Here is a 13,379-nt window from a genome sequence, read left to right as displayed (position 1 = left end):
CCGTCCCCATCTCTCCTTCATGCTCCATGAAAGCTCATCTCCCTGTGGCTCTACGGATCTTAAGCTTCAAAACATTTCATCATGTTTACACCCATTAAAAAACTAAGCATTTTATTAGTACAGCAGAACTAAATTCCATAAGGTCTAATCTCAACTTTGCTAAGACCTTATTAGCGATATTTCAGACCTTCTAATAACATACACTGACCTCTCAAGTGAGTTTATTCAGCTTAAATAATAAAGGATGCCAGGTCTCATTTCTCTTAATTCCTGTGATCCTCCCATATGACTGATTGGTTAGCAATTCCTTATAGTTAGTTCTCTGCAATGTCTAGCTGTAACCCATAAACAAGATGACTAACAAGCAAACACATACTCTAATTCTCAGGGTACAATAAAAAAATTTTTTTAATAAATAAATAAGGCTAGAATCAGAAAAAGCTCTTGACTTAGAATGGTAGTTATTTCTTCTCTCAGGTTTAGTGTTTTAATAAGTAGTCCACAAAGTAATCTATCTTAATAAGGTTTTCCTTCCTACGCATTAAGAGTCATATAAAAGCATGGGTGGATAAGAGATGTCAAATCACTTGCTCAAGTATTCCCAACACATAGCTTTCTCTTCTGAAGTTCCTCCAGTCTAAACCCACCTGGGCTTATGAGTCATGAAAATTCTAATCTGCCACTATTAAGCCTTTTCACCTCTAAAGCATTTTTCCCAGCTGCCTAAACCAAAACTTGAACAGTCATTTTAAACTCCTCCTTCTCCTTTATTACCCACATCCAAGCAATCACTAGTCCTCCAGTTGGTCTCCTAATTCATTTATCAAGTCTGTCCCTTCCTCTCAATCAATTTAGGTCCTTACATGTTAACTGGTTTCCCTGTCTGTGTTTGGTTCCTGACAATCCATATCCCAGAATAATCTTTCTGAAACAAAGATGTGATCACTTCATTCACCAAATTAAAGCCTTACAATGGCTCTCAGCTTAAAAATCCTTCAATGTGGGCTTCCCTGGTGGCGCAGTGGTTAAGAATCTGCCTGCCAATGCAGGGGTCATGGTTTCAAGCCCTGGTCTGGGAAGATCCCACATGCCGTGGAGCAACTAAGCCCATGCACTACAACTACTGAGCCTGTGCTCTACAGCCTGCGAGCCACAACTACTGAGCCTGCGTGCCACAACTACTGAACCCACATGCCACAACTACCAAGCCCACATGCCACAACTACTGAAGCCCGCACGCCTAGAACCCATGCTCCACAACAAGAGAAGCTGCTGCAGTGAGAGGCCTGAGCACCGCAACAAAGAGTAGCCCCTGCTCACCGCAACCAGAGAAAGCCCGCATGCAGCAACGAAGACCCAACACAGCCAGAAATAAATTTTAAAATTAATAAATTATTATTTTTTTTAATCCTTCAGTGTCCCTACTGGACAAAGTTGAAGGCACAGAAATGCTGGAATGTCCTTTGTGATGTGGCCCCTACCTACATCTCCACTCTCATCTCTCACTTGCCTCACCCCTATGCTGAATCTTCTGCTCCCTCAACACACCATGCTGTTTTTTACCTGTGTCCCTGCTTTTCCCTCTGCTTAAAATAAATATTTGCTTCAACCTCTACCCCATGCCCTGGTCTGTCTATGGAACCCTACCCATTCACTTCTAAATAAGGATTTAAAATGCCCAAAGATGTTCATGACAGCATTATGTTTAACAGTTAAAAACTGAAAAGCGAAATCCTCCAAATACAGAAATAATCTGTTAAATTACAGTGGATTCCTGTGATGGACTATTATGTAATAGTAAAAAAATGTTTAAAAATTAATGATATGAAAAGCTAAAAAACATGGTGATAAAATTGTTTATACAGAATCTCAACCATATAAAGTACACTATACGTATACATTAAAAAAAGAGAGAATTGGCAGAAAATGCACCAAGACATTAAGAGTACTTATCTCTGCGTAACAGAATTATGGGCAATTTTTTTTCCCTCAAGTTTTAGACAGTGAATATGCATTACTTTCGAAATCAGAAAAACTTCGAGAAAGTATTTTAAATTACAAAAGACTTTCCTGGAGACTTCCCAACCTTGCTCCCTCCCCCAACACACAAATTTAATTATTCCTTCCTCTGCAAGTACACATTCTCTTTGTTGTGCATATCACACACAAGTATAAAACTTATCATCCTGTATTTTAATTTATGTCTCTCAGGGAGCTGTCTGAGGACCAGATATGGTTTAGCTTTAATCCCTAGTGCCTGACCTCTGGTAGCAGCCAGGTAAATGTTTATAAAATGAAATTGCTCTTACACTGCTAGCTACATGTAAATGACCAATAAGTGTCTTATCAATCATTTGTAAATATAAATCATTAACACATTCAACAAACATTTCCCATGTGCCTAAAATATCTCAGGTACTGTCACAACCCCTGAACACACTACAGTGAAAAAGGTCCTTGCCCTTGTGGAACTTACATTCTAGTGTGCAGAAACAAACAAACCCAGCTCACTTCAGACAGTAACAAGTGCTATAAAGACAATGTGGGATGAGAGGAATCAGGGAAGATCTGGGGAAAGAGTGCAACATCAAAGACACACTGAAAGATGGTAAGTGATAAGAGGCAAGCGGGTATAATAAAATGAGAGAACTGGACATCGAGTCTAAAGACCTACATTTCCATTCCTCCTGTCACCTAACTAGTCAGGTGATATTCTCTGAGTCTCAAGTAGGACCATAATTCCTAATTCACAAGAACGTGTAAGGATTAAATAAGATAATTTATGTGCAAAGGGTGAGGCCAGTGCTTGACATGCAGAGTCCCATGTATTTGTTAGCTGAATCTATTTGGAGAAGACATCAAAAATAATACAACACCCAAAAGGTGGAGTACATGGATTATGACTGCGAATGACGATGCCAAAAGATACTTAATGTAAATCCTATCCCTTTGATCAGGGAATCCTGTAATAGATACGTGCTTAACAAAAATACCGCTTACACTATCCTTCTTAACTGTTTATCTGAACTCAGGATTCTACTATTGATTACAACCACTTTAAACAACAATGTGGCAAAGAGTTGACTAGCTTACCCATGAAATCAAATGCAAACACATAAAAAAAAAAGTCATGCTCCAAAAACTGTCTCTCAGCCTTTCCCCACAATCTTTATTCATAAACCTCACTGGTCTTCACTATTTTTAATCTCCTGCATATCTAGTTTATATTTCTCTAGTCCAAAAGAGGAAAGGAAATTTTCCACAGCAGATTGCAAAAGAGAGGTGCTTCTGGGCACATTCACTTCTTGTCCTTTTTAATTGCTGCCTATCTGAAACCTAAGAACTGGGTCTCCTGGACTTTGAGTAGGGGGTTAGAGTGTCAGATCAATAAAATGTTTCCTCTGAAGTATTTAAATCCCTAGCTAGTCCCCAAACTCTACCATATATTTAAGATAGAAAGTCTTTTGCCCTTTACATCTCTGCTTTCCAATCTCACGATCTTCAAACGAATGACTAAGCTGAATGGGCCTACTATAACCTACTCTTTGTCAACCTCTTAGACCAAAGAATTGTCACCTTAATATTTCTAAGTGTTATTGTCAGAAATTATTTTGACCCTCATTCTGATCACTTCTAGCATTAATAACTTGATTTGGGAAGACAGGAATAAAACAGACCACCATGACAGGGTAAGTTAACTCCACAAGAATGAGATGATTAACAGTGAAGAGGTAAAGAAAAATTTAACTCATAGGATACAACTTAATGTTCCCATCTACTGGTTGCCAAAATCTCTAATGTCAAAGCAAGAACCCTGCTTACTTCTTAGTATACCAAAGTACAAACAGAGTCATAGCCTAGAAACTATGGGATGTCCATAAAGTCTGAAAAGTCAGATATTTTCTATTTTTACAAATTGAAGATGTCCTTTATAACATTCTGTACACATTCACCTATGTTCCCATATTCTGTGAACATCTTGTAAAGAAATGCTATAGTGGAGAATCTGTCTTGAAAATGTTAAATATACTGTATTGTAGAAAGGACAAAACTATAGCAACTTGTATTTAAATGTTTAGTCATTCATGTAATAAGCACCTACTAAGTGTCAAGTGCTCATGAACTTCTAGACGCTGGTTCAGTTGGTAGCACTGGCCATTTAATTCGTTGCACTGAATTACTAAAGATAGGGAGTTATATTTTTCTCTTGAATTTGATCTTGCCTTTGAAATAAGCTTGAACACTTGAAGAATGAAGATATTTGGCTGTACAACAGTCTTAATCACACAATATCAGTACAAAGTTTCCTTCCCTCTGTGTACATTTATTCTATGATCACTTCAAATGATATAAAGGCTGTTTGGTACCCATTTCTGTTCCTCTCCTCTGAAGATTGCCAACAAGGATTCATATCATATAGTCATTATTTTTGAGAATTATATAATAGTGCTTCTGGGGGAAGAAAAGTGGTGTTGATTCTAAGATGCTAATTTATTGTATTATTTTAATTCACTAGTACTTTTCCACATCAAGTTAAGTCAAAATATTACAATGGTTTCACATTAAGTTTACATGCCTAGCACCTGTAATGAACACTGAAGGATATGAAAACTAAATGTAAAAGAACTGAAGCATAATAGAACCCCCAGAGAACAAGCCATGTACAAGGTATAAGGACCAGTTGCGGAAAATTCCTTGTAAGGCCGGCTACTACTGCAAGCACAGCAATCTCCCCAGGAAAGCACCTTTGAAGCTGTGGCTATATGATATTCCTCAACTCTCAAAATCCAAACTTGGGCCTCTATACTGAATTCTATCTCTGACAAACATGCTGGCCTCTACAGAGTCAGGCACGGTCTTCAGGGAAGTGGTGATAAGGAACTTCAAATCAGAGCCTTTGGAGCTCCAGAACTACCAAAATCTCACATTTGCATTGGTGAGTCAGCTATGGCAGAAGCAGGCAGTTACAAATATACACCATCCTTGTGACTAACACTATACTCCCTAACTTTCAGAGCACTATGATTGGCTTTCTAGGACAAGCAGTCACCATAACATACAAAGAGCCTTTCATTGCTCTTCCATCCCTGCTGGACACATCTTTCTAGGCCTTCTCCACTTCCAGATGTCATCAACTAGCATTTAATCCTGGACTAGTAGCTATCAACAAATATTTCCTCTATTAAACTCGGACTGTCTCTAATTACTGGTGGTTAGGCAGGCATTTAAGAGTCATAACAGTATCTAATTTTTTGAACATTTTGTATACATTCTCAAAGCAAACCCAGAAGATAGGCTCTCTCTCTATTTTTGCAGACTTCTTGGAAAAAGAAACATGGAATAAATGACTTGACTCCAATCACCAATGACAGAGCTGAGGCTTCAACCAGTGTCTTCCTCGTTCCAAGCTTCATGGGCTGTCCACTACTCTATACTCCCCTCCATTCCTTTCCTCAGTAAAATCCACATGGCTGCATCAGATTTTTCATATTGTAGTAACGAAGCCATAATCTTTTGACACTTGCAGATCAAAACACTCCAAAATCCACCTGAGCAATGACACCTTCCAAATGGACGAGCATTACACCTTGTGCAGCCCTTGAAAGATAGCAAAATAGGCCAACCAGCGGAGAAAGCTATTTAAGCAGAAATTTGTGTCTTAGAGGATATCTAAACACATTACATTTCTGAGAGCATATTTTTATATCAACTTGCTGCAAGGTCATGAAGCGTTTAAAGCTAAGTACTTTTCAACATGCAATTTTAAAGTAAACAGTTTATATTAGATAAATGTTTTCAGTAGCATAGAAAACTTTCTAATATTTCCTAACCAATATTTCTTTTAAATAGAATATAGATGATGTGGCTTTGCTGGCATACATATTAACCACGCTACAATAAGTTCTGAAACAGTTTGTAGAGTTGGGTGGACTTTAAGTGGTTTTGCATTGGAGCAGTAGTTAAGAAACCAACTACAGAAGAGTCTCTAGTTTTACATCTAGGTCATAGTATCCTTATTCAAAAGCAACCATAAAGTAGACAACTTATATTACTTCCTGAAAAGATGGTTCCAAAAGAAGGAGCCTAGGCTGGTTGAAAACAATGATGTTTCTTCAAAATTTATTATGAATAGGCATATTTATTTTTCAAAATAATTTATATTCCCATGAATTCATGTAAGGAATTTCTTTCTCTGTTATAGATAACCCACCAGCACAATCAACACTAAATTATATTTAAGCAGACTTATGCCAGAAAATATAAAATCTATACAGTGGCTTTCAATTTGGGGTAGGAATAGAGGGGCAGGATAAAGGCAGAAATGCAGAGAGAAAGCAGAACATAATTTGAGTTTTTTTCCAAAAATACAAATTCAAAAATACATAGATAAGTAAATAAATAAATAGGGGAAAATATTGACTACTGTTGAATCTAGTATACGTATGGCACTATATTTTTCTTCCTCTGTTCCTCTCAATAAAATATATTTTAACAACACAATCTCCAGGGTATATCATAAGGTCAAGTACACATGCCGCCCATCTCCTGCTTCTACACTGCACTGTTAACTGATGTCCACTGGCTCTGGAGGCAGATCTCCTGGGTTCAAATCCCAACTGCCAGTTACTGGCTGTGTGATGATGAGGAAATAATGTAAATGCACTAACCCTCAATTTCTTTGTCAGGATAATGAGGGTAATAATAGTCCTCTACCTTAAAGGAGTTCCAATAAGAAACTACATGTAAAGTGCTTAGCAAAGGGCCCGGGTCATAGGTAAATGGTGTAGTATCACGTTGTTACAGTAACCAGGGGGTACCTTCAGACAGAAAAAAAAAAGACTAAATAACATTACATAGAAGTTTGGGGTTTTTCAGATTGCATGGGATGAAAAAGCAGTAATCCATACTAAGAAAAGATCACGCAGAGCCTCTGCCCACCATTATAATAACAATAATCATAACTCAACATTTATATGGTACTTTACTATGGGCCAAGTACTGTGCTAAGCACTTTACATGCAGTTTCTGATCTGAACTCCTATGAAGCAAGTAATTCTTATTATTCCCATTTTACAGATGACAAAATTGAGGGTCAACACATACATAATTTGCACAAGATTACAAATCCAGGAACTGGCAGCATTGAGATGTGAACCTAGGCAATCTGCCTCCAAAGTCTGCTTCTGATAGAAACTACCCACCTGAACTTGAGCAAGTCATTTTACATATTTGGACTTTGATTTTTCTCTTCTGGAAAATGAGCAGAGTAGTGGAATAGGTGCTCTCAAAAGTCCCTTCTAGGGCTTCCCTGGTGGCGCAGTGGTTGAGAGTCCGCCTGCCGATGCAGGGGACACTGGTTCGTGCCCCAGTCCGGGAAGATCCCACATGCCGCCGCGGAGCGGCTGAGCCTGTGCGTCCGGAGCCTGTGCGTCCGGAGCCTGTGCTCCGCAATGGGAGGGACCACAACAGTGAGACGCCCGCGTACCGCAAAAAGTCCCTTCTAAACTTCTCTGGACAACAACACTATTTAAACCGAAAATTCACTACATGTAGAAAATACCTCTGTTCTAGTCCTTTTACAAATCTATGCTTCTCTGTCTTATAGAGAATGAAGCATATGTATAATACACCAGGTGGGATACCTCACTGCTTTTTAAAAAAAACTTTTTTTAATAGAAATTTATTTATTTGTTTGTTTTTGGCTGCGTTGGGTCTCCGTTGCTGCGCAGGCTTTCTCTAGTTGAGGCGAGCAGGGGCTACTCTTCGTTGCGGTGCGCGGGCTTCTCATTGCGGTGGCTTCTCTTGTTGCGGAGCACGGCCTCCAGTAGTTGTGGGGCACAGGCTCAGTTGCTCCATGGCATGTGGGACCTTCCTGGACCAGCGCTCAAACCCATGTCCCCTGCACTGGCAGGCAGATTCTTAACCATTGTGCCACCAGGGAAGCCCTCTCACTGCTTTTGAGCTCTGTTGGTGGATGGTACATCACTAAGAGCCAGATAGAGAACCTCATGAGATAGTTCCATACGTAAGTCCCTTTGAATGGAGCCCAAAGAGAACCTGACATAAATGAAGTCTACCTGACAGCACTAGAGCTACAAGGAAGTTAAGGACACACATCAACAAAACTAGCCAAAGCGCTATTACCTAAGTTATGCCATTCTTTCTCTCAGGACCTCAGTTTCCTTATTTATAGAAATGAAGTGGCTTTTAGATACAAGTAATCCCTAAGGAAGCAGCCACCCCAACCCAAAGAAACCAATCAACTCTGTTAGAATTAAGGGAAGGGCATAAGAAAGCACCTGCAGTTTGAAAAATCACATTCAAATGCAGTTATGGCTTTCACAATATAAACCACAGAAGTAAAGCTCCAAAAATTCTATTGTGTGGGTTGGCAAAAGAGAGTGAAGCAGCACTGCTGGGGGTGGGTAATGGATTTTTTAAAAATATTATGTTACATTACAGTAGATCACTACTACTGTTGAAAGCCCCTTTTAGCTTAGAGTCTGAAATTTAAAAATTAATGATACAGTAGAGTAGATCACTACTACTGCTGAAAGCCCCTTTTAGCTCAAAGAGTCTGAAATTAAAAAATTAAGTTGGTATTCTATGAAATACAGTCCTAGATTTAAAGAGAACAATCTTATTCGTCAAAATAATTTTTTAAAAAGTCATTAGGAGCTACTTAAGTTATCTTCCCTTTGTAGAAAAATGATTTAAATAAATATATGAACATGTAAAATTCTGCACACAAGACTCAAGTTGTTTTTGTTTTTTTAAACTTAATATGCTTATCAACACAAACCAAGTCTGATAATTTTCCAAGCCAAAACACAGCCAGGTTACTCCTACTCTGGTTCTAATATTGCTTCAAAACCCTGAAGCTCCATTTTAAGTAAGAAAAAGAAATGAGACATAAAGTCCATGTAATTCCTCCTGAGGCCAAATTTATAAAGCTCAATTTTCAATCAAATCTCTCCTTCTACAAATCTTTTGGCCATCTTTCCCTACTCAATAGCACTACCAGGGATGAAAAAACAAGAATCCAAACTCAATCCAGTCCATCTGGCTCTCATTAGCATGGCTGGTAAATGGTTTGCTGAGAAACAACTGGCAATCCCCACATTACTTGTCAATATCAGTTTGGGGGAAATTTTATGGATTTAATCTCTCCCCAGTTCCCATTTCTGGAGATAATCAGAAGCTAGTTGTATTCAGATTCTACTCTTAGAAAAAGATAATTGATGTCTACACTATCAGCTTACAGGCCCAAAAACCTCCCTGTTGGATTTTAGGTTATCCTCTAAGACTGGATTTGGGTAGAGATCATCAGAATAATAAGAGGGACTAGTAGAAAAAGAGGGGCTCTCCTACCACATGCAGCCTCCCTGTCCAGCCCCCCACCACATACACACACACACACACACACACACACACACACACACAAAGAAATTCCAGAAAGCAGAGTCCTCCTTTTCTCTAGGGATCTAATCCCAGCGTGCAGTCTCTTCATTTTATTAAAACAAACTTTAGAATAATGGGGAGAAATATACCTTAATATGAAACTCTTCCATTCCTGAAGGGCCCTGTAAAAATGTGTTAAGACTGTCTCATTAAAAACTCTCATACACATAATTTATGAGTTTCAGGAACCCCCTTGAACTGTTGAGGTTAAAAATCCTTGCTCTAGTTTAGAGAATCATGTGCTTCTTAATAACCCTATCTCCTCCTTCATGGATGGGAGCCATGCCAAACATCACATCTGAAATGTAAACAGCAATAAAATGAAGTCTCCAATTGCACCTGATGCTTTAAACTAACTGTCAAATGTCGGTTCTGCCATTTTTCAGCAATGCTCAAAGGATTTCTGTTTCATTTCCTTGGATCCAAAGATCCAAACTGGGTCTTATCCGAAGCCCTCCTCTCTCCTTCCTTCTTTTCTTTTTTAACTGAGCCTGGAAGCATGGCCAAATCAATTTGTAAGTGAAGGGTGAATGTTTACCTGAGAACAAAGCCCTCCAGTGAACACTCCCCCTCACCACCCCTTTCCAACTCAAGATGTCCAGGACACTGCCAACCGATGTGGTCATACAGTGGATCAGAAAGCGAGAACAGAATAAGGACACTCCATTCAACCTTTTTGTCTGGGGCACTTCCTGGGTTTTTCATTGGCATTTAACACCAAGACACAAGGCTCATTTTTCATTAAAGTTGCAAGACTTTCACTTTGCCCAGTTTCAGATGGTGTAATTGATCTGCATTGTCTTCTTAAATAACCCAACTGAAGGACACTGCAGCTTTAAATATTTCAGCGCTACCTAGCAAATAGTCTCCATTGCAATATGGCTCTGAAGGTCGCGTCCTATTGTCTCTTTCCTCTGGAAAAAACAATTTCTAAGTCCTTCTTCTAGGTAACATAGGAAGGGTTACCCCTAGAATTCCCAATCTTCCATCCTGGTCCCTGATAGAGTTCCAGTGTTTATTGGAATCTCACACTCATAATTTTCCCGGCAGGGGCAATATGATGATTGCTATTAATGATGCCAGCACCTTCGCGAGACATAAACACATGTGTTCACATTAGTTTAATTGAGCGTATGCAAGTGTCTGAAATAGCAACACTCAAGGGCTGTTAATAACCCCTTTAAGAGTGGGGCCAGAGTGGTTTGGGAGTGGAGGGCTTTCAGGAGGCACCCTGAGCCCGGGATTGCATAACGTGAAATGTGTAGCTACTTAAAACGACAGGAATCTCAGCCTACCCATCCTGGGACTATGCCGGCACCCTGCCATACACTTGCAGCTTTTCTTGTCGAAGGTCAAAAGAAGAGGCGCAAGCACGATGAAGGAAAAAATAAGCTAAAAGAAAAAGGCTCTTTTCTATCTCGTCAGGGTGCATATATACGATTCCTCCAGCAGTCACAGTGTTCCCCCACCCTTGTCCCCGGTCGTGGAACAGCCCCAGTGAACTGAAGGCTTTGAAAAAGGGCAGGGCGGCTGGACATCGCTGCCTTTTTTAAAGAACAAAAATCAACGGCCTATTAAACGGCAGGGAAGACAAGGCAAAGGGAGCAGAGAAGGAAGGCGTGTGCAGGTGCACTGGAGCATTACCTGAAATGGCAACAGATTGTTACCATTGTCCGTCCGGAAAGCGTTATCCTCCATCCAGGACTTGGAGGTGAGCGGGGCCGCGCGGGGGAACTTGGGCGGCGCGATCACGTTGCTGGAGAAGGGCTTTTTAAGCGGCGAGATGGGGTTGAGCGGTGAAGGTACCCCGACGCCCACGCCCACGCCCACGCCGACCGCCCGGCGAGGGTCCCGGCCCGCCTGCAGGCCGCCCCACGGGTTGGACGGCGCGCTCCAGGCCGCGTTCACGCTCTGGTGAGTGTTCCAGCTGGACGACGCGGACGAGGCGGCGGCCGCGGCGGCCGCGGCGGCCGCGGCGGCCGAGGACGAGGACGGCTTGCTAGTCATGATGGGCTGGTGACCGTACGCCGCGGCGGCACCCCTCTGCGCATAGGGCGCTTGGCTGGGGCTGGCGGGCGACCGGCGCTGCTGAGAGGGCTGCGCCTGCGGGGGCTGCGCGGGCTGCGCGGGCTGCGGTGCGGGCGGCGGCGGCTGCTGGTGGTGCTGGGTCTGCGCCAGGCTGATCTGCGGGGAGAAGGTGCCTCCGAAGACCGGGTTGACGTGGTGAGGGAAGTTCTGGAAGAGCATGGTCCCGTTGACTGGCGTGATCCCCTGGAAGAAGCTGTCCTCTACAGCGTTCGTGGTGCCCGTGGACCAGGTGCTGCCGAAGGACGGCGACAGCGACGCGCCCGGCGCCGCGGGCTCCTGCGGCGGCGGCGGCTGCTGAGGGGGTTGGTGGAAACCCAAGCCCGGCAGGAGCGGCGATTCCATCTGCATCTTGTCGGGGCCGTTGGGGGCCGGCGGGGCCGCGGCGGGGCTGAGGGCCGGCACTGCGCTGCTGTCCTCCGGCTTGGGGGTCTCTGAGGACAGGGGCGTGGACGGGGCTTCGGCTGTGCCGGGCTCGGGCTGGGGCTGCTGCTGCTGCTGCCGCTGCTGCTGGGTCTGGGGCTGGGTTTTGCTTTTGTCCATCAGTAAATCATCCTGCATGGTTTGCGCAGCTGAAACGGGAAAAAAGAGAGACGCGTTATTGTCAATGTGTTCGTTAATGCCCCTTGCTGAAGCGGGCGGGTGTTTTACTTGCGAAAATCCAGTGCCACCGCTATTAGCCAATTGCAATGCAAATCCATAATCTCCCATTTAGAAGAACAGGTCCGGCTGGGGGAGCGGTGGGGGGGGGTGCGGTGGGGGGGGGGAGCTCATGCAAGGTCTCTAAAAATACTCTGAGAGCGTCTTCACCCTTTCTGATGTCTAGGTTCCTTTTCTGTATTAGTGAGAGATGTGCTTATAAGACAGAAAGACGGCAATTTCGCCACGTCTCTTTTCCCTTCACCGGAACTCAGAGCGTTCACCCTGCAATGAGAAACCGATTCTGGTTCCTGTTTTTTCCCAAGCACCACCCTCCCCTAGCTATTTGCATACGTCAATAAATACTGCTGCGTCCTTCAGCAAGGTTAAAAAGACACCGCACACGACCCTTTCTACCCCCCACTCCGGCACTTTAAAGAAACAGAAGTCTTATCCCCCTTGATTAGCAAACTGCCTTCTTGCCTCGATAATTGTTTCATTTAACAGCAGCGAACCACGAGGGAGGAAATCCTTGGCATTTGTTAGGAGGAGGACTCAGCTGCACAATCATTCTCTGGCCTCCCAGGAGCTGCAGCTACTCCATTTTGTTAGGAGACATTAAAACAAACAACAACAAGAAACACATTGTTTTTAAAGAGGTAAAAATCTACTGAAACATTTTCAAGTGCTTGCTTCTTGTTACTCTAAGGATTAGGGTTTTTCTGCTTATTCTCCAATTTTCTCGTCTCCAATTCTGCCTCACAAGAGATTTTTTGGCATCTCAGTGGTTCAGGTCTCAACAGGAGCCTGAGAATTTCTCCGCATAGTGAAGAAATGTTCTGGTTGGATTTAAGGTCAGAGAGAGAGACGCGGAGGGAGGGAGGAGGGAGGGACGGAGGGAGGGGGCGGGGGACTGTGACTATGAGATGGGGTGGGGGCGGGGCTTTTAAAAAAATCCCTCTGAGATTTAAGTAGAAAGTCAAGATAATTCTGGGTTGCCAGATTTTTCATTTTTGAATCCTCCTGCTACTGCCTTTGTCACAAGACTTTGGCAAATTTAGAATCCATTCTGTTATCACTAGTATTAGCAGTGAAAGATTATGGTTTGAAGACCCTGAATTACCAAATGCTAGCTAACGTGTTAAAAATAGCATAGTACAAAGTCCCCAATTCTCATACATTGTAATTATAGT

At 42.4% G+C, this 13,379-nt stretch overlaps 1 protein-coding gene across 9 annotated transcripts in view; it reads right to left on the bottom strand.

The window, feature by feature from the left end:
• The window catches only part of CPEB3 (cytoplasmic polyadenylation element binding protein 3), a 179,121-nt gene that overhangs the window by 138,104 nt on the left and 27,638 nt on the right, over nucleotides 1-13,379 (bottom strand). For 6 of the 9 annotated variants that reach the window (XM_059055460.2, XM_067025047.1, XM_067025045.1 and 3 more), the window contains exon 2: nucleotides 11,107-12,119. In XM_059055460.2, the coding sequence (XP_058911443.1) occupies nucleotides 11,107-12,108 (1,002 nt within the window). In that variant the 5' untranslated portion in view covers nucleotides 12,109-12,119. Of the gene's footprint in view, nucleotides 1-11,106; nucleotides 12,120-12,357; nucleotides 12,468-12,669; nucleotides 12,762-13,379 lie in introns of those variants that run through there. The other 3 variants (XM_067025048.1, XM_059055459.2, XM_067025046.1) reach the window with 3 other exon arrangements.

Source organism: Kogia breviceps, chromosome 2 (genome assembly GCF_026419965.1).
Source record: "Kogia breviceps isolate mKogBre1 chromosome 2, mKogBre1 haplotype 1, whole genome shotgun sequence".
Classification (NCBI taxonomy): domain Eukaryota; kingdom Metazoa; phylum Chordata; class Mammalia; order Artiodactyla; family Physeteridae; genus Kogia; species Kogia breviceps.
The sequence above is the reverse complement of the archived record's forward strand: the minus strand, read 5'-3'. Positions and strand labels throughout refer to the sequence as shown.